This window comes from Gigantopelta aegis, chromosome 4, assembly GCF_016097555.1.
Source record: "Gigantopelta aegis isolate Gae_Host chromosome 4, Gae_host_genome, whole genome shotgun sequence".
Taxonomy (NCBI): Eukaryota; Metazoa; Mollusca; class Gastropoda; order Neomphalida; family Peltospiridae; genus Gigantopelta; species Gigantopelta aegis.
Genome location: NC_054702.1, coordinates 19,259,532 through 19,281,573, shown reverse-complemented (window position 1 = coordinate 19,281,573; position 22,042 = coordinate 19,259,532). Strand labels below are relative to the sequence as shown.

General features: G+C 35.6%; 2 protein-coding genes across 3 annotated transcripts in view; one reads left to right on the top strand and one right to left on the bottom strand.

Moving 5' to 3' along the window:
* LOC121369649 (zinc finger C3H1 domain-containing protein-like) overlaps positions 1-5,418 on the bottom strand; it is a 94,924-nt gene extending 89,506 nt beyond the window's left edge. For both annotated transcript variants that reach the window (XM_041494692.1, XM_041494693.1), the window contains exons 1-4: positions 4,866-5,418; positions 4,042-4,427; positions 3,177-3,486; positions 27-163 (exon numbers count right to left, since the gene is read on the bottom strand). In XM_041494692.1, the coding sequence (XP_041350626.1) occupies positions 27-163; positions 3,177-3,486; positions 4,042-4,427; positions 4,866-5,319 (1,287 nt within the window). In that variant the 5' untranslated portion in view covers positions 5,320-5,418. The remainder of the gene's footprint in view (positions 1-26; positions 164-3,176; positions 3,487-4,041; positions 4,428-4,865) is intronic.
* A 1,236-nt stretch (positions 5,419-6,654) lies between these two features.
* LOC121372068 overlaps positions 6,655-22,042 on the top strand; it is a 31,827-nt gene continuing 16,439 nt past the window's right edge. Inside the window, exons 1-11 of the mRNA XM_041498325.1 lie at positions 6,655-6,761; positions 8,545-8,636; positions 9,981-10,136; positions 10,631-10,722; positions 13,022-13,190; positions 14,613-14,743; positions 15,231-15,324; positions 16,596-16,805; positions 17,873-18,082; positions 21,320-21,383; positions 21,851-21,893. Coding sequence (XP_041354259.1) covers positions 6,752-6,761; positions 8,545-8,636; positions 9,981-10,136; positions 10,631-10,722; positions 13,022-13,190; positions 14,613-14,743; positions 15,231-15,324; positions 16,596-16,805; positions 17,873-18,082; positions 21,320-21,383; positions 21,851-21,893 — 1,271 coding nt within the window. The 5' untranslated portion in view covers positions 6,655-6,751. The remainder of the gene's footprint in view (positions 6,762-8,544; positions 8,637-9,980; positions 10,137-10,630; positions 10,723-13,021; positions 13,191-14,612; positions 14,744-15,230; positions 15,325-16,595; positions 16,806-17,872; positions 18,083-21,319; positions 21,384-21,850; positions 21,894-22,042) is intronic.

The following is a 22,042-nucleotide window of genomic DNA, read 5'->3' as shown; positions in this document are numbered from 1 at the left end:
AAGTACAATACCCATAAACTACTCACGCGTTTCAGGAATCGTAAAAATCTGTCCACTTGTTCCTGTGGGTCATCTAGAGTAAGGATGCGCTGGATTTCTCTCCTCTGCTTTTCCTCCTGCTTCTGTTTTAAACTCTTTTTGTGCGGTGACAAAGATTTTCTTCCTGCAGAATTAATTATCAATCTTAACTTAAGTGGATAACCAGAGTTCAACAAATCTGACAGCCCGACGCCCGGGGCTAGTGCTTTTTAATATAGGGCTAGTGACAAATTCAAAACTAGTGGCCCGATGGGCTAGTAGCTTTAAAAAACAAACAAAAAAAACATGCTGTTTTTCCTCCACTGACATACATTTGATAAATGTTATTCTGACATTGGTCATCACATAATATCAACAAATTACAAAGTGTATATTAATATTGGAGTTTTTACATCGTCAATTACAACAATACAGACTTTATTTTATTTTCACTTTCAAGTTTCATAGACAGGAAACAACCTTAATAAAACGCGTGTTTTGATTGGTTGTACAAGTCATGTGGTAGTAAAATCTCGCACATGTAAACAAGGTAGAAAAAAAAAAAAAAGGTGTGAATTGCCAGTCCCAATTAATTAATAGACTAGTATAACTGAAGTACAAACCCAGTCATGTTTAGAATTTCTGTGTTTGTCTTATTTATCTATTATCTTCTAATTTAATGTCTCGTTAACTTGCGATTGGGATGTTGTAAATCAGGGAACACAGTAACAGAGCTGAGAAACTGACATCACCGTTCCTGGTGACAATTCACTACCAAATACATAGGCCGAGTACTCGGACTGTAAGAGAGCTAGACGGACATTTGGATGTTTTATGCATATAACTTTCCAAACGTCTGTCTAGCTCTCTTACAGTCAGAGTACTCGGGCTACCGAATACACTGAATGAAATACCATGCATTATCGTGTTATATTGTATTGTGCATTTAATTATTTTGTTTGGGGTGGTTAGAGAGAGGAGTTTGTTAAATTACTTACCCCCTCCGGATGAGGGGGCAGGGATGGTGGGGGGCAAAAGCAAAAATGAGACAATGGTTTGCAGTCAAACGTGACAAAACAGGGTAAAAAAAACTTAAATTATTAATTTATTTTTGAAACTTTATTGAAATCTACAGGTTGAAATAAATTTTCACTAAGTAATACTAATACAAAAACAAAGAGAAAAAACCAGGTCATCCCTTTTGTTTTTAAGTATAGCCTTGTATAAAATTTGCTAAAACTGATCAGAAATTTGGGCTAGCCCTTTATTTTGGTGGGCTAGTGGAATTTACAAACCCATTAGCCCTGTGGCTAGTGACTTTTAAAAATTGTCATACCCTGGGATAACTGAGGCAGAACAAATCATACTATTTATAACAGGAATGAAAAGGACACTGGACAAAACATTTTGAAATCTTTGGAGAGTCTTCAAAAGTATGAGGTTATTTAAAGCTTTTCAGTTGTAAACAAGCCCTTCAACCTAGGTCGCACGGGCTGGTCTAATAAATGGAAAAAAGGTTTACACCAGTGCTAAATATTTACTTATTTCATCAATGGCACTGTACAATTATGTTTTTGTATTTGTTAAAACCTTGTCATTAAATGTTTCGTTATTGTTAAACATTTTGATTTATTTCTCAGCAGTTGTGTATGTGTGCTCTAAAACACATCCTTATAACTATAATGATACTGCATATCTGATGCGCTAAAACCTTTCTGTTAATTATTGAAATTAGTTATTATACAACAAACGTTTACATCGAAGTGAACATTTAGTCTGCACATTGGGCCATCCACCATGACCAGTGTTCTTACTGCTCCATTTAAGTGGCTCACCCCGCTATTGCATTTTGCCGCCCTCTTTTCATGCTCTGCCGCCCTCCTTTATTTTTCTCTGCGCCCCTCTTATATTTTACAGCACCTATCTCCGCTATTTCCAAATGCACACTTTTTGCCACTCAAAAATAATTATCATTCTACATACAGGACATCAAAGGAAACAAGCTGCGTTGTGTGTACGAAAAAGCAACCGACGAAAAACTTCAGTAGCTTACGACAGTATTTTTAACAACCTCTATTTTGTCCGATACCTGTATCCATTTGTATGTTTGATACATGCAATAAAAGTTATATTTTATTTGAACAATGAAAACATTTTATTTGTTATCAACTTGACAATCTCCGACTGAAGAACTACTTATTTGGTACCAAATGTGTCACTTGATCAGACATTCTGTCTTTTGTTTCCACTAATTATCATCTGATATTTTGTCCTCAATTGCAGATTTAATTGGTTGTAACTAATGAATTTTACTTTCTGTCATGTCTGTCATTCTGTTTATTCAGCAATTCTTTATAAAATAGGATAAACTTTTCATATTTTTGGGGATATCACCGCTTATAAAAACAACAGGAGTGGTAGTGTTTATAATTAAAATAATTTATCTTGGGTTCCAAATACTATATATACCGCCTTTCCAAAAACAAAACTACTTTTTAGCTGATCGATCCATTCGATGAAGATGGAAATAAAATGAACATAATTTTTTTTAAATCCCACATTAGGGGATCACTTTACAAACATAGATCTGTATTGTTTTACATCTATCTTGAAATCTATCAAAATAATGTTAAAACTTTGATCGGTTCAGTAAAATCGGAATTGCCTGTGAATGTCATACTGACAACTGTGACAATATGAGTCAGCTTGTATTTAGTTATCAACATTTTTGTACCAAAAAATGAGAGGCAAAATAATGAGCATGTCTTTCCACAAAGTTGACCAACCAACACACAACGATATATGGTAACCAAACTTTTTTATTTTTTTGAAGGGCGTGGTGCCGCACGGCCGCCCTCCTTTTTCACCCAGCGAGAACACTGTTGACATTGGTTGAAGGCCTCGATTAAAAGACAATCAAAACAATAAAGACAAGGACAGGGACAGTTGTCAGGTTGTGTTAAAAAAAAAAAAAAAAAAATCTAGATGCTGTTCATCTCTGTTATAAGAATATTTTCATGCCGATACAAAGTGCTCCAACTTACAGTTACTTACAATTTCTTTACTAACTCAGATGGTATGGCACTAGACTCTTATACAGAATCCCTAGTTCAAATCTCCTCAGTGAAGATTGATTTATCAGTCACATACACACATACCTTGTTGAGACCTGCGACTTCTTCTCCTCTGGTTCTTGATGGATGATGGTGCTGTTGTCGAATGATTGCTCTTACTTTGACTAGGGGTGGTCTTCTTTTCTGGAGTCTTCACAGATGATGGTTTTGAGACAGGCTCATTTGTGACTTTCACTTGTGATGTATTTTGGTTACTGGGTGAAGGTGTGTGTTTTAAATTATGACCACTTGAGATGACATTCTTGTTGTTCTGTTTGTTAGCTCGAGCAGCAGCCGATTCCAGGGCGATTCTCCGCAATTCTAACTCATCCAGTTCCTCCTCCTCAACGACATGCTAAAATATAAAAAATATAATTAATCGATAAAATAAACAGACAGCTACAATATCTTGAATATTCTTTAGGAAAAAACATCAACTTTTATTTTTGCTAACTGATGCACCCCATTAAAAATTTTCCTTTAGATCTCATTTACAACCTGAACATGATGTATACATTGCATAAAAGGGTGCTATAAGGGAATGCGATTCCCAAGTTCCCATGTAGGCATAATGTGCAAAGAAAAACACTATCTAAGACTTATATTGCTGATGACAAATGGACCTATAAACTAAAGCTTAATACTGAGGTAAACACTACATTATTTAATTAAAAAGTAATATGTTAAACAGTTTTTAACATGCATCAATACATAGATTCAACTATAAATCAAGTTTCTTTGATCTATGACTTACAGTTTGTATAAAATAGAGCTAAACACATAAACTTAATGTGAGATAAATGTAAACATTGACACTATTGCCACCATCAGAAAAGTAAGATACTTTTATTTTACATAATTTTGACTTTAGCAAGGCAAGACAATAAATTAAGAATAAAATTATTCCAACCTGATTTAATCTTTGTATAACACTTGATTCCAGTACATCAGCCACTGGAGTGTCAATCCTCCTCGGACTATCAACATTACTTTTGTTTGTACATTCACCATCACTGTTACTATGGTTACTCTCACATACTGTCTGGGTATGTGTGTTTTCAGGGTCACCATCTTCCTCCACTTCTAGATATTCCAGTTCTTTCTGAATTCGTTTGTACTTTTCTAATAGTTCTTCGAAATTTGACTCATCATCTGGATTAATGTCTCTATGGCTGTCCTTTACATTCAAATCCCTTCTAGCATCATCATTTCTGCTAATATTCTTCCTGAGATCTGTTTTTCTGATCTCTCTTCCAAATCTATCTGTTGGTGTTCGGAACTTTCTTTGGACCCATGCTAAATTCTGATAAGGAAATAAAACTTTAATAAGATTGAACAAAAACAAACTGTAACTTTTGAAAAAGAAGACATAGGAAAGTTTTTTTTATGTAAACCCCTACATTTGTAATGCATGTATTCCTAAACCAAATACCCAATTGTTGATCTCTGACGGTTAGTGTGTTTGGTAACAGTTCAAATGTCCACCTAGCTCTCTTACCACCAGAGTACTCAGGCTACAGAATGAAGTGTTGTGATTGGCTGAAATGCATTAACACATTATTAGGATTCGAAGCAGTACAACACTGCAAGCTATGGAAGCACTAATGAAACTACAATTTAATAATAATAAAATCTAAATAAATAGCAGTATGCAAATTGAAAAATGGTGCATCAAACCAGGGGCCTTAAACCATTAACTGTGTTTAAAATAAACAGAACTTAAAGAAAGGATACATTGTGATGGGGTGCGCACTTGATGTCGTCTGTAGTCTGAATAATCCGATTCCATGGGAATGGGCTGCGGCCTGGAATAATCTTGTAAGTCATAATGGAATCTGTAGGGAGGTGGTAGTGGAGCCCCCCAAGCTGACTGGGGTGATGTGTGGTGTAGGGGTAGGGGTGCAGGTGAGCGCGAGGACCTGTACAAACCAGCAGACCCAAATCCATCGTCTATTCTCTCACTAGCTCCTTCTCTATACGATTGTCTGTGAGAATACGAAAATCTATTGTTACTGTTTTGTCTAGTTTTATTTCTACTCGGACTTCCAGTTGAAATTCTGTTTTGGAAATGTTTGGCATGCGCAAAATAACTCCCATTTCGCTTCTCGTCACCAAATTCTTCTTCGTCAGACAGTTCTCCCTCTTCCTTCATAATATTGTTGTCTTGTGTTAGTTCGCAATTTTCCATTACGTTTTACATAAACTTTTCGAACTAGTAAACATGAAACTAGAAAATTACAACTTAATGATATCATTTTCGCTTTCTAAATATTTCTTTAGATCGCCATTTTCTTTCTTCTTCTTCTTTTACATTTCCATCTTTAACAAAAGCCGCACCCATCTTCAAATAATTTACAAAAGAGATACCAGGACGGTCCCGATAGCACCGAAGCTTCTTCTTACATCTAATAGCTGAAACATGTGGATTATAGAACTGGACTTTACAAATGAAATCATTTGTCTGGGTTAATGCAGTTGTTCTTACACAGCATTCGAATATACTCGGTGACCGTAACAGATTGTGTGGTAATCAATAATGTTAGAAACATTTACACACAGCTGTTCCTTTCATGCGATTAATAATACACTAGAATAAAACACAGAAAGAGACATACAACTGCATTAATGTTATTACCCTCATAAAATTATTTCAGTAATAATTTCAGTCTGATGTTTTTTAATAATATGCAACATTCCTTTGGTGTACCCAGAGGGAAGGATAATAACAAACATTAGCCTAGGCCCTACGTGTAAGATATCAAATGCATAGTAAAACGTGTTAATGTTAATAATATTATTAAGATGTGCATTATGATACAGACAAAGAGACAGCCTATATAGCCTACATATACAGTGTTTCTGCCAGAAATAATTTTTTGGTTATGGCGCTAGAGAATTGAATGCAACCAGAGTCAACAGGGGGTATGGGGGCCTGCCCCAGAAAGAAACTGGGTTAAGTTTAGTGTTAAGGTTAAGAAAATCACACATTAATGATAAGAGTAATTAAATTTCTCAAACTGTTAGCCTTAAAAAAATCTGCAAACAAATCTGGGTATGGCACACACACACACACACATACACACACACACACACACACACACACACACACACACACACACACACACACACACAAATCATATGTGTTCCGTATTTGAATTATACAGACATGAACAATAATATCAACAGCAGGAAAAAACATGTTCCTATCATGTTTACAATCTTCTAGCATAATTTCGAAAAAAAGTTGCACCCGCCTCCCCCACCTGTAAAATCCTGAATACTAAATTTAAATATTTATTTAATATACGCATAAATATACACTAGTCAGTATATATTGCCGAGTGTGTAACCAGTCGTTGTGATATACCGGTACGACGGAACCAAGTATGTTATTTTGCCGTGTATATATTATGCGCAGGGGCATTATACACGTCTTGGTGTATATAGCCTACCCATAGAAATAATAGTACACCGAAAAGAGACGAATTCTTCCGAACAACGTAGCAACATAAATACAATATGGACGATAGGAGACGTTGTTTGCTGATACGATTTAGTTTTTGCTTGTAAACAAACATAAAATATTAATTCTACTTGATATAGTCTTACTGGTTATCGCGATGGACATTGGTAGGCATTATCTATACATGAAATAGTAAAATACATCATTGGTTCGTAAATAAGTGATAAATTACTACACTTTTACGTATTGACAGGTGCCCGTTTGTACAATGGGGCCCTTATAGGGATGTACATTGTAACATGCTACAATGTGTGGTTTATTTTTCCGTATAGCTCGTTATTAAATAATTTAATGGCACTTGCAGTTGTTGAAGAGACTAAGTATCGTAAAAAGCAAAGAATAGAAAATGAAAATGTCATTTCAGATGCCAAAAACGTCAGACATGCTGATATGAACAGTCCATTGAATTTGATACAATGATAGGAACATGATTTGTTAATTTCCCATATTTTTCATTATTAAAATTGTTTTTGATAATTGCAATCAGACATTTCTGACATTTTATTGCTTATATGTTTCAAATTCTGTTCATCCACAGGGCTTTAGATTGCATCTAAGTCAAAATGATAACCATTGTGCTCAAAATAATCAAGTCCAAATTAAATACAAACATGATAACCTGAAAACATTTCAACTAAAAACCTCTGTAATGTTAAGTTTAATTACATTAAAATAACCTGAAATGCATTTCTGAATATTGACAACTCTCCAGCAGCTGTTAATGACAGCACTGAACTAAAATGAACTGAAATGACCTTCCTGCACTCAGAAAAGACAACAGTCCCCGTTAGAGAGATTTAAAGGCGCTCAATCACAGATTTAGTGGGCCTCATTTCTCTAAATATGGATTATAAATGGAAATTACATTCATTTGATATACCAAACCTAGTTATTGTATGATCCAAAACATTTTAATTGAATTACGATCAAGAGAATTCCATGACACGCTTCATTTTTAAAATTTGGAAGTCTTCTTGTGAATAGTCATAAAAATACTGTAAAACAGACTCGTAGTGATGAGGCTGTATATACGACAACCGTATAATGTATTTTGGAATTTTATATAAATGACCGCCATGTATAGAGACTTGGCAAATGAGGGCCGGCTGTATAATAAAATAATAAATATTATTTCATGACGAAAATAACGGCGAATACGCTGAAATAAAATAATAAATACTCTCCATGTATTATTATTTTTTTTATTATTATTATTATCAGGCACGTATGCATGGAATTTAGCACGGGAGAGAGTCTAGATGGTTAACTTACAACGCTATAGTGCTTGGTTCGAAAACAGATAACATTTTTTCCAGCGTCACAAATGTGGCATCCGACCAGCCAGTCCTGGACAATGTTCCTGTTTACTCCATTGTTGTGCGGAGTACTCTGGCTCTCCGGGAGAGTGAAAGGAGCGCACCCACAGTAATGATAAAGAGTCATTAATTTTGTCAAAAGGTTAGCTAAAATAAAAATTCTTCATAAAGATTTGGGTATGGTGCCATACCCATTTTACTCTCTGGCAGAAACCCTGGTGACTTTAACTCCCTCTTCCTTCAATGATATATATTACCCTGTAATTCATATTATGATTATTAATCAGAAAAAGCAGTTACTAATGAAATGTCGGGATATTATAACAAGGTAAAATGACCAGGTTTTTATACAGTTTCCTTAATATAACTAGGATGGGGTCGGGGGTGGGGGGGTAGTGGTAGTAAAACAAGAAACCGACCACAGCTAGACAAAAAAGGCACTTCGAAACAAAAAAATACTTCTTTTTTTCTAGTGCCAGCGACAACTGCCTACACTAAGCCACCAACTTTGTATGGCCCTGGTTTTAGTTCATATTATTATAGGTTGAAGTGTTTTTTAATTGTCTTACAACAGGAACTATTGGGAATAATTTGGAAGCTCTTGCTGAAGAGGATGATGAAGAAGAAGATATTCAAGAAAGAACCAGATATGTGGTTGGAGCAGAGGTTTGTTTTTATGTAGTCACTGTATATTGTTACTAGTATATAAACTCAGGGCTTCTAGAATTTTTGGGATGGGACGTAGCCCAGTGGTAAAGCGGTCGATCTGGGATCGATCCCCGTCGGTGGGCCCATTGGGCTATATCTCATTCTAGCCAGTGCACCACAACTGGTATATTAATGTACTACCCTGTCTGGGATGGTGCATATAAAAGATCCCTTGTTGCTAATCGAAAAGAGTAGCCCATGAAGTGGTGACAGCGAGTTTCCTCTCTCAATATCTGTGTGGTCCTTAACCATTTGTCTGATGCGATATAACCGTAAATAAAATGTGTTGAGTGCGTTGTTAAATAAAACATTTCTTTCTTTCTTTCTAGAATTTTTATAAAATTTACTAGCCATGATTAAAAATTCACTAGCCCTACTTTACTTTAAGTTAATCAAATTTTACTAATAATAATAATTGGATATGTCACCTAAAGAGGGATATAGAGCTTAAAACCATGAAGACTGGGGGTGGGGGCAGGATATTCATATTTACAAAATAGACTTAAATGCAGCATTTGACAACTTGGTTTTCACTAGCGTCGGGCATGGCAATAGTAGTCATTTACTAGCTCACCACTGAATATCACTAGTCATGGGAGTGGGGCTACCATAATCTAGAAGCCCTGTAAACTAGAATTGTGCTAGAATATTGTAAGCATTATAACATGTCTTGTTTTTCTTTTCTTGCTGTTGATATTATTGTTCATTTCTGTATAATTCATTTACAGAAATAAATGATTGACTGTATCCTCGTCGGAGTTTTATTGCCTACCATCATTGCCCAAATGTCATTATTTATTTTGTTTATCTTGAAGACAAACCCAATTTAAATTTGAAATTCACAACTTTTCATCTTTTATTATACATGCATTTATGTCAGTATTTAAAAATATTACTGTACGTTAATGTTATTTAATGTATCTGCTAAATAGCACAAGATTCATTAATGGTATTGATTGTTTTGTTGACATAGCTTAATTACTTTAATGTTTTTGTCAATGTACTGAAAATTCTCAATTTTATATATATATATATATAAAATTATACTGTTTCCTCAAGTCAGATCCAGTTAATTTTCAGATAAAAATTGCCCTAACCAACATATTTTTTAAAATACTAAATATTATTAATTTTTTACACCACCATCCCCCCATTTTTACCCCCATAAAAATATTTAAAAAATGAAATTCAGTGCGATGCTGACTGAAATAGTGGATCAGGTCATAATTTCAGGATCACTCAAACTTTTTTAATGGTCCTTATTACATTTTATGTAATGAAATATTGTATAATCTTTTATAGAAACCAGCCACCAATGGGTCTGATTATGATTCAAACACAGATGATGAAGAAGATGATGATGATCTAGAAGCAGAATCAAAAGAGCCGAACAAATTTGATGGACTCTGTGATGGAGTTCACAACTCCATGGCCTTAGTTTACGCAGCACTGACAGAGGTACTTGTTAATTATATTCGGAGATATCATCTACAATTTTTAAATAATTTTCACAGTCTCTGTCTTTGTCAATATCTCTCTCAGTATGTCTTTGTCTATCTGTCTCATTCTTTCACAGGTTTCCTTGCCTGCCTGTATACCTGCCTGTCAACCTACCTGCCTGCCTGTCCTGTCTCACTCCTAATCCTTCCTCTGTTTCACCCCTCTCTCTTTCTCTGTCACTCTGTCTCTTTTTCCATCTTTCTCTGTTTTTGTCTTGAAGTCTCTCTCTCTCTCTGTCTCTGTCTCTCTCTCTAACTTTAACTCTCTCTGTCTTTAAAACTCTCTTGAAATTTCTCTCAAACTCTTAAGCAAATGTCAAAATACCCATAGACAATATAATATGATAGATAATATCTATATATGATGAGGTTTTGTTAAACAAAGATTTTTAATTTACATTTTGTTTCTTCACACTTTAGAGAATAGTTTTCCTTCTTTCTATTTATTTTTAGCTGTTGGAGCTTAAAGATGATCTGCTCAGACATGCCCTGCCACCCACCCTTCTTGTTAAACTGGCCTTAACAACAGGAAAGGTCTTCAGAAGGTATTCATTTTTTAAAACCAAGATCAGTTTTCCTCGTTCAAGAGAACTTTCAAGTTTTTCTTATTGTAATCAGTGCCCCACAACATGTGTTTCCCTGTCTGGGGTGGAATTAAATATACAATTTATAAGAAATCTGGTTGCTAATCATTCAGGAGTCAGTCAGTTATTTTAGTTAGGAGGAAATGCAGTGTATAATGATACTTTTCAGACTCAAGTTTGGTAAATTTGTGGTACACTATTAAAAATAGAACCTTCAGAGCATGCCCAAAAGATCCACATCTGTCAATAATATTAAGAGTAATGTTTTTCATAACCAAATGTTGGAATAACAAGTCATATGTTAAAGATCATCATTATCATTTTTAACACCACCATCATCATCACCACCAGCACCTTCATCATCACCACCACCACCTTTATCATCATCATAATCATCATCACCACCAGTACCACCACCACATCATCATCATCACCACCTTTATCATCATCATCATAATCATCATCACCACCACTACCACCACCACCATCATCATCACCACCACCACCATCATCATCATCACCACCACCACCACCACCTTCATCATCATCATAATCATCATCACCACTACCACCACCTTCATCATCATCATCACCACCTTCATCATCATCATCATCATAATCATCATCACCACCACTACCACCACCATCATCATCACCACCACTACCATCATCATCATCATCATCATCACCACCACCACTACCACCACCATCATCATCACCACCACCACCACCTTCATCATCATCATCACCACCACCATCATCATCACCACCACCACCACCACCACCATCATCATCATTGTCACCATCATCACCATTATCACCATCATCATCATCATCACCACCAGCACCATCATCATCACCATTATCACCATCATCACCATCATCATCCTTCTCATCATATTTATCAGTCAAAATCATTATTACCAGTATCATTATCATCATCACGATTATTACTTCTAATGTCATCATCACACACACTGTAACAACCATCACCATCAGTTTGTGTCATCATTAACAAATTATTATAGAGTAAATTATCATAGTACATACACCATCAGTTGGTATCAGTGTACTATGATAATTTGTTTCATCATATAATATCTTACATTTTCAGTGCAATCAAAGTATGTGATATTTTTCAGATCACATACTTTAAGAATTTGATAACTTTGCAAATTAGATGTAAATTAGTTGAGGTCTCGGCACTAGGTTTATTGACATTTAAACAAACGTACTTGGGTGACACTCCATGATTGATGTATGCATTCATAGTCATCAACTGGCCTCGGTGGCGTAGTGGTTAGGCCATCGATCTACAGGCTGGTAGGTACTGGGTTCGGATCCCAGTCGAGGCATGGGATTTTTAATCCAGATACTGATTCCAAACCCTGAGTGAGTGTTCCGCAAGGCTCAATGGGTAGGTGTAAACCACTTGCACCGACCAGTGATCCATAACTGGTTCAACAAAGGCCATGGTTTGTGCTATCCTCCCTGTGGGAAGCGCAAATAAAAGATCCCTTGCTGCTAATCGGAAAGAGTAGCCCATGTAGTGGCGACAGCGGGTTTCCTCTCAAAATCTGTGTGGTCCTTAACCATATGTCTGACGCCATATAACCGTAAATAAAATGTGTTGAGTGCGTTGTTCAATAAAACATTTCTTTCTTTTTTTCATAGTTATCAAATAAAAACATTTCAATGGCTGTTTGACACTGAAAGCTGTCCAGTGTTCAGAAAGCAAAAAACATTGGACATAACTTTATTTTGATGTAAGAACATCCAAAATGATGTCATTTGAGTTTGACGTCATTTCCATTCAAAAATACACCGCCTCACATATTCTTATGTCATTTGAATATCTAGTAATGGCGGACTGGAATTAAAGTTGCATGTACAGTTTACAAAAACACGTTGTATTAAGCTTGAGCTTATATGATAAAGAGATTATTACCCTCGTGTATTTTGGTATTGTCAGTATCATATATTAGGAATAAAAATAATGTATTATGCTCGACAGAGGCTCGCATAATACAATTTTTATTCCTAATATATGATATTGATGATACCGAAAAACACCTCTATCTGTTATTCATTATCAGTCAGCCAAGTGTCAAAATAACAATGTGTTAGACACCAAATAGCCATTGTTTAACATGTGCCATGGTGTTGTTAGTCAAATATTCGTTCCTTTACTTGTCCACATAACCATAGTTTAAAAAGTCACTGAGGTGTCATTAAACCAACATTGCTTTCCTTTATTCAGCATGAGTGACATGAGTCATCCCGTGAATGAGCTTATTCGGATGGTGCGGGTGTACTCCACCCCATGGGAGGCAAAGAGTGCTGCATTGAAGAAACTCCACGAGAACTATGAAAGCAAGCAGAGACAGCTCAACATTGCCATTAAAAGATTGCAGCTTGTAGATGCTCATGTAGGACAGTATTTTATTTTATAACAAAATTCACTGAGGCATCATTCACAGTTATCAAAGTTTTCTTGAGATACAAACTGTATGGGTTTTTCCCAGTCTAAGTTTTAAAAAAGTTGACTAAAATACATGCATGTCAACTCTTACAGATCACCCGTAAGACTTACATATTTTTTAGCATTTGACAGTCTTACAGGTGTAGAACAAATTCCTTATGGGTAACACGCATTTTCGGGTTTTTTGTTTTTTTCATTTTTATTATTTTTACATGACTCGTTATCATCTAAGTAAGTGATCCTTCATGATTTTCGTTGTCCTTTCGTGAATCGGGAAATGGCCATTTTGTCGTATATTTATTTTGGACGAGAGGTACAACCTAGCGGATATATGTGCACTAATCAAAATTGTACTTGTTAATAGTCTCGATTTTCATTTTCATGTTGCCTTGAATTTAAAATCATCAGTTTCCCGTCCTTTTGCAGCTCGCTTATGAATTTTTGTCAACAGTCTTACAGGTGTTGATCAGTAAAGGTTGGCATCTATGCTAAAATATACCTTTCAAAATCAAAATTTTTAATGTAGGACAGTATTTTATTTTATAACAAAATTCACTGAGGGATCATTCACAGTTGTCAAAAGTTTTCTTGAGATACAGCCTGTACATTGGCAGGGATGGGTTTTTCCCAGTCTAAGCTTTAAAAAAAGTTGACTAAAATATACTTTTCAAAATTAAAATTTTAATGTAGGGGAGTAACAAAAATAAGTATGTTTTGTATGCATGTGAAATTATTGACAATTATAATGTACATCCCCCTCCCTCCCAAGCTAATTGCAAAATCACATATATTTGGCAGGCAGTATGATTGGAAATTTATTTTACTGAATGTATTCTGTAATAAAATTCCATAAAAACCTAATATAACTATATTAAACATGTTTTAAGTTTTATTCAGCAAATAGCCAACATATTCAGGAATTTCAATTTGATTAATGCATTTTTGAAGAGTTAATTCATTAACAATATATTAAAATAAAATGTATTGTATGATTAGGAAAAACATGATACAGTGGCTAAGAGCCTCAAAATTTGGCCTTTGAATCTCTGGATGCTAGGAATAGCCTAAGAGCTGTGTTTAGGACTGGCTTTTTATTGTATGAAATTAAAAAACCTGTTAAAACTGTTCTGTTATAAAAAAAAATTGGTATTACACATCACTGGTATTACATTACACATCGCACCATTAATTTGACTTGAAAATGAGAAGAAATGAAAATTTGAATATCTGATCGATCAGTGATTGGTTAATGAATTTGATAAGATGATGAGTGATTATTTTGTGTATTTACAACAACAACTAAAATTTGAATCTGATGGAACAGTTGGTTAGTATTGCCAAAGAACTATTTTTTTTAATGTTGTTTCAGTCAAAGAGAATTGCAAAAGAAAAACGAATTATGAACTGGGAAAAACTGTTTGCAAAATTAACAACTGCTAGAGGCCATGGCAGACGGTGGAAGTTTCTTATAGAAGCCATCAAACAGAAAGCCAAGATGGGGTATGTTCATTAGTAGCTTGCTGGTTTTAAGTTTTATAAGAATCAATGTTTGAGGTCTTCATGACTCTTTTTGTGGAAATCTTAAATGCTAGTTTAAGGAGCATTTCCAAGAGCAATTAGTTCAATTGTATAATGTACGGAAAGGTCTTTATATAGGCTATGACTGTTCACCAATCCCATCTGTTAATATAAACAGAAATAAATATTGTTTAAATCAAGAGCATTCAGTGCATTTTTAAAAAAAGTTACCATTCAGTTTGACTGTTATCCATTCCACCCTATGCTTAAAGAGATACAAATTGATGGATGAAGCATAATTATGTTATTCTTTTTATGAAAAAGTCTATTTAGGTTACATTAAAACATCATTTGGTACTGTAATAAAAAATAGTATCTTATGTGTCTTTGCAGTATATGTTTTTCCTCATGTGCTCAAGACGTAATTGCATTGTTTTAAAAAATTTAACTTATTGTTTTATTGCTACAGTTTGGAACATGTTCATGAGTACACCAGAGCATTAGAAGAAATGTCTGATTCTGAGGAAGAAGGGTCAAAGGTCATGGAATCTAGTCAGAAAAGAGTAAGTACAACACACACTATCATGAATCAGGTGATTGGTTTCAGTGTCATCAGGGTTCAGATTATAAATACAGTTGAATCTCATTGGGTCGAACTCGGAAAGGTTGAATACACCGCAACCACTGAACCAAACTCGGAAGTCCAGAGTTACACGTACAAAATGTTAAACGAATAGATGGGTCGAACACTTTCTTGAGCACCGATGGTGTTTCGAGCTTTGGGATTCAACTGTAGTTTCATTTCATAATATCTCTTCTGATATGTAAGTTTACTATTGCATGTTGCAGTCCATCTGTCTGTCCGTCCATCCATATCATTCCTTCCATCAGGGTTCTACCCAGATATTTATGAGTGGTTGAAGTGTCATTTCTTTTTTAAAAGTGGGAATGTAATAACTTTATTATGTGATAGTATTATAAGTGGTGGTTGGCAGTATGATTGAATGATTGACAACAATAGTTCTGACTGAACAATGAAAGTGCTGATCAGGGCCAACCAGTACCAACCTATGTGGGTAGAACACTGCTCCATCCATACAGCCAGTCAACCAACCAATTAGCATCGTGGTCATTTCATTCATTTCATGACTATTTATTTTCGTGCTTATATCCAATTAAGGTTCAAACATACCTCAGCTATCTAGACTGTCTGTCCAGGACAGTGGGTTAGTTGTTAGTTTGTTAGTGATTAGTGAAAAAGAAGAGCGTGTAGTGGCTTTACACCTACCCATTGAGCCCTTAAGAACTTGCTCTGGGTTGGAGCCGGTACCAAGCTGCGAATCCTGTACCTACCAGCCTGTAGTCTGATGGCTTAACCACTGCACCACCGAGGATGGTGCATTGTGGTAAGATATCTAACATTGTCTTCTCTTTGTTGATTAAACAGACTTCATGATGTTTTTGTTAACCAGTGTCATAATTACAAAAGCTGCAATCTGAAGTATATTTTAATATCAGCATTTAGAATAGATGGTGCACTTTATTTTTCATTATATAATTTGCTATTGTTTTGTTTAAATTGGCTTTTTTGTCCAATTAAGTTATATAAAAATTCATTATTGGCCATTATAAAACTGTGAATTTATTCTACTCTGAACTGTTTAGTTTGATAATGTGCCAAAAATATGGTGACTCAATTTATGTGTTATGTAATGCTAGCAAACAAATTTATTAACTGTGTTTGTATTTTATATTAGTAAACAGTGTTAGGATGATTATGTAATTGGAGCCGTAATATTGTTATTATGAGACTTCACATTGTGTGTTATTGCAGGTAGAGATAGAGACACCGGTAGAGGCATCTGAACATGACAAGGATGAAGAAGAAGGAGCTGCAGAAGATGAAGAGGAGAGTGATGACGAGGATGAGGAAGGCGATGAAGAGACTGACAAGAAAGACATCCCGACCGTGATGATCAACATCGCTGAGGAGAGCGATGAGATGTCGCAGTCAGACTCACGCAGCAGGTCATCGTCACCAAAGGTTTGTAATTTGTGAGTCAAAGGATCAAACCACCCTTGATAGAAGCAGATGTTCGTCTCCAAAATTTGTATTCTTTGAGTTTTAAGATTGATTCTGTTTGGTGGAAGCAGGTGTTCATCTCCAATGTTGTAATCTGTGAGTCAAAGGATCAAATCTCCTTGGTGGAGGCAGATCTTCATCTCCAAAGGTTTGTAATCTGTGAGTCATTGGTGGAAGCATCCTCATCTCCAAAGATTTGTAATCTGTGAGTCATTGGTGGAAGCATCTTTATCTCCAAAGATTTGTAATCTGTGAGTCATTGGTGGAAGCATCTTTATCTCCAAAGATTTGTAATCTGTGAGTCATTGGTGGAAGCATCTTTATCTCCAAAGATTTGTAATCTGTGAGTCATTGGTGGAAGCATCTTTATCTCCAAAGATTTGTAATCTGTGAGTCATTGGTGGAAGCATCTTTATCTCCAAAGATTTGTAATCTGTGAGTCATTGGTGGAAGCATCTTTATCTCCAAAGATTTGTAATCTGTGAGTCATTGGTGGAAGCATCTTTATCTCCAAAGATTTGTAATCTGTGAGTCATTGGTGGAAGCATCCTCATCTCCAAAGATTTGTAATCTGTGAGTCATTGGTGGAAGCATCTTTATCTCCAAAGATTTGTAATCTGTGAGTCATTGGTGGAAGCATCTTCATCTCCAAAGATTTGTAATCTGTGAGTCATTGGTGGAAGCATCTTTATCTCCGTAGGTTTGTATTCTTTGTAATCTGTGAGTCATAGAATCAAACTACATGTTCAAAGATTTGTTTACTTTGTAATCTGTGAGTCATAGGATAGAATCCTTTTGTGGAAACATATCTTCATCTCGACAAGTTTTCATTCAGGGCCCTGCCTAGCTAGAATAACTAGGGGAGGGGAACAGAGAGTAAACAGAATTATATATTATTTTTCGTAAATCATATCTGTAAAATTGATTATTTTATTTAGAAATTTATCATTTTTTATCTGTATAATATAGGTTTCTTCAAGAGCATGACCATTGCCAATTTTACTATAATGGTGCCTTTATCATTTTAGCGAGTGAAGTTTGAAGAGCCTAAAGTTCCACCAGTGATTAAGCCTCCGACACGAGACAATGGCATGTCGACGGGTGAGGCAGAGTATGACGTCTACCTCCACGTGAGAGTGTTCACACCGGAAGACATCAACAAGAAGGAACTCAAGTGCTCACTAACTTTCGGCAGTCAGAGGTTTAAAACAGGGATACTCGATGCAGTTGATGAGGAGGTGAGGCACACTAGAGATGTCTATAAATAGTATTTCTATGTCATGCATATTTTGTAATGGTTTATTTCTTTTCTACTTCACCTGGCCTCAACACAAATGCATATTCCATAGTAGTCTGGTCCAAACATCCCTACAGCCAATGGGATGGCCTAAAATTCTTCTACTGCATCCTCCTTCCTGTTCCGGTCACGTGACTGTAATTTCCTTCTTTTTCCATCACTCTTGTGGTTTGGACATCTTGTTGCTCAAGTTTTCTCCAGTCTGTTGTTCATCAAAGTACCAAATCAGGTCTCTAAAAATGTTTGCTTGGCTGTCATTGAAGTCTATTTTGCATAACCCATTTTTCGTTCACACATTGAATTTAGTATATCATATACAGTGAAACACCTCTGTAAAAGGGAATTTGTTCAAATCTTAATATTTTTCATGATCCCTTTTTAAATATTAGTACCTCTCTAAATCAGATACTCTTTAAACCATACTTTTTACTTGGTTCCATGGGTGTCCGGTTTAGAGGAGCTTCATTATAAATGGATGTAATGGGTAAAGCCAGATGAGGTGGTTACCCATATAATTTTCTGCATATCCCATAAATGGTTTACACAAATGTTCATTTCTTTGGAGACATGCAAATTTAATTTGAAATACTGTATTTTCCCATGTATTATGAGCACTGGTGTATAATGCACACCCCCCCCCCCCCCCTCCCCCCCACTTTAAACATTTATTCCAAGAAAAAAAACCATGATCCACAGTATGCACAGCATTTTTTTTTAAAGCACAAAACTAAGGGTGAATGAAAGATATACCGTTTTTCCCGTCACCAAAATTAACTAAAAGGCAAAAGTAGCAGTATATTCAAGAAACAAAAGTTAAATTACTGGTCAGTACTTGCATACGTAGACCTATATATGTCACACATTAAACGTAGGCAAGTACTTGCATACTCACATGTCATACATGCATAAACCCAGACCAAAATTATATATGGTACCCATACACTGTTTAAATGACTATAATAAAAACAAAAATATAACATATTACATTTGGTTCTGGTGCCTAAGGGGAAAACGTGAGATTTCGAGTCTTCATCAAGGAGCAGCCTGTAATCACATATACTTGCATGTCACTGAGTTTGAGTGTCAAGGCAAAGTATACGTTCTCGCTTCTGATTGGTTAATGATTCAAGCCGATGCATACTGACTGAAGTGTATAGCTATGGAAGACGCGAATGATTCATACTCAGTGCTCCAAATGTCACAAAACATCATTTTAAAATACAAAATCAGAAATGTTTCTGTTTCATGCTGTAACAATAAATGTCATAAACTGTCTAACTATTGTACCTTTGTTTTTGTTGTGTTTTGAATGTATGGCTTATATGCATTGTGGTAACATGCCAGTGTGTGTATGAAAAAATAAATAAATTTTAACTGAAAGGTATAAATTGTCATTAAAAAATGGCAAATCATTCATTGCCAGAATGTCTACAAAGAGAACATCATACACTGCTGCTGAGAAACTCAAGGTCATCGAGTATGCATCGCACCACGGAAATCGAGCTGTTGCCCATCATTGCGAAAAAAAGAAGAGATGATAGCATCGCTGCCAAAAATGAAAAGAGGAAAATTGGCTGCATTTCCAAAAATCGAGAAGAGGCTGCTTGACTGGGTGACGGAAATAACGAATGGTTGGAGTCGGTGTCAGTACAACTGACATATGTACAAAAGTGATTATCGACGACAAGAAAAAAGGCATTGCCAACAGGACTTCAAAGCATCGGTAAATTGGTGCCATCATTTCATGAAACAACATGATTTGTCCTTTCGTCGGAAAACTCACATTGCCCAGAAATTGCCAAAAGAACTGGAAAGGCCATTAGAAGAATTTCAAAAATGTATCATCCGCCAAAGAAATATGTATGATTTCCCAATGAGCCAGATAGGTAATGCCGATCAGACACTGCTAACATTTGATAGCCCATACAACCAGACTGTCCATTTCAAGGGTGAAAAAAAGGTAAACATAAAAACGACTGGGAATGAAAAAAAAGAAGGTTTACAGTCTTGCTTGCTGTCACAGCTGATGGCAACAAACTACCCCCATATGTAGTTTTTAAAAGAAAAAACATGCCTAAAGAAAAGTTCCTGACTGGAATACATGTACGAGTGCAAGAGAAAGGATGGTTCGTTGCAGATATCATGGAAGACTGGGTTAGGACAGTATAAGCAAAGCGACCTGGCGGGATGAGGAAAGAGCAGTCCATGTTGGTTTTGGACACATTTCAATGTCACAGAAATTAAAGACACTTCAGATCTCTAAAGACACTACTAGCGATCATCCCAGGTGGCATAAGGTCGGTTCTGCAGCCCCTTGATGTGTCTATCAACAAACCCTTCAAAACCATTTTTCGCTGAAATGGCGAGAAGATGTTTACAGTAACAGGGAAAATGAAATGTGCCGAGCTGGCTGAAATTTGCCAGTGGATTGTAGACACCTGGACTGAAATTGACAGGACAATAGTCGTAAAGTCTAATGCCATGGATGGAAGTCAAGATGATATTTTGTTTGACAATGTACTTAAAAGCTGCCAGGAATAACAGCTTTCCCCAGAACTAGATGAAATAGATGTCAGTGTAGTTAACTTATACAAATGAGCATACTGGCTCCCTTTTTTATAGTGGGGCAGGCTGGTTTTGTGTGAATTAAAGCTTTATTTTTACACTTTATTTTTAATGATTATTTCCAAAATAATTGTAAATATAAAATTATATCTTAATTAGAGAAAACAAAAATAACATTTTTACCATGCCGTAAATTCACGGGTTTGGTGCATAGGATCCAAATGGGACCTAGAGTCACCGTCGACCATGTAAAGTTGTCAGATGTAAGGCAATTGAGTGCTGTAATTGGCCGAAATACTTTACTGGCTATTGGGATTACCAGCAAGGTGCTGAAATGTTTATACATGTACCATTTTAAAAATAAAAATAAAAAATTGAAATAAACCATGGTATTCAAATTGGAAAATGGTGCATTGAACTGTAGGCCTAAAACCATGATTTTTATGCACCGTGATTAATCGTCCCATCCCCAATGAGTTGTAAAAATTAATTCTGAGTGGGAGCCAGTAGGCCTACTGGGATACGAACCCTTACATTGCAGCTTCCGTTTAACTTTGTGTTTGTGTATTTATATTATTGTATTTTGTTTTTGTTTTTGTTTTGTTAATTTAAGGATGAGGAACCAGCAGAACCAGTTCAGAGACCTCAGGCTGCAGGACGAGGCAGAAACGCTGCTGGTCAGTTGAGTATTATAGTGTACATGTACAATACACTGAAGCATTTTAAGGGTGTACTATATCAAATAAAATCCCATAGGTGACCATGTTAATATATCAATCAAACTATGACCCATAAATATCAGTACTATAACCCCTACCTCAAAGTATTAACTGAAGAAAATGGTATCTTTTGTGGCTCATTTTTGGTCTAAGTTTCGCACAAAATTTGAGTACCGGGTACATGCTTAATTTTTGACTGAAATTGTTTTGGATAAAAATATCTTTTGCATTTTTCTTTAATGTATGCTTATAGGAGGGGAGAAAATAGCAAAAAAAAGCAAACCCAAAAAGAAATCCACTTTGTATATTCTTGTGAAAATGTTGTCAATTATGAATGCCCGCATAAAATTTTAGTGTATGCATGTACTATTAATAATGTTAAACCCTGATTTTATGTAGTAAACAATGTTCATTATCTGTTTTAGGTACTACGACTGCTGTCCAGGACGTTGGTAAAAAGAAAGCTAAGTAAGTATTATTATTATTTAATACAAAAATTACTTGATTTTAAGCTAGTGTCTTAAATAGGACAATAGTTAGACTATTAAATGGCCCTACAGAATATTACATGAAAATATATACATTTATTTTGTCCTGAAGAGAACTTTATTTAACCA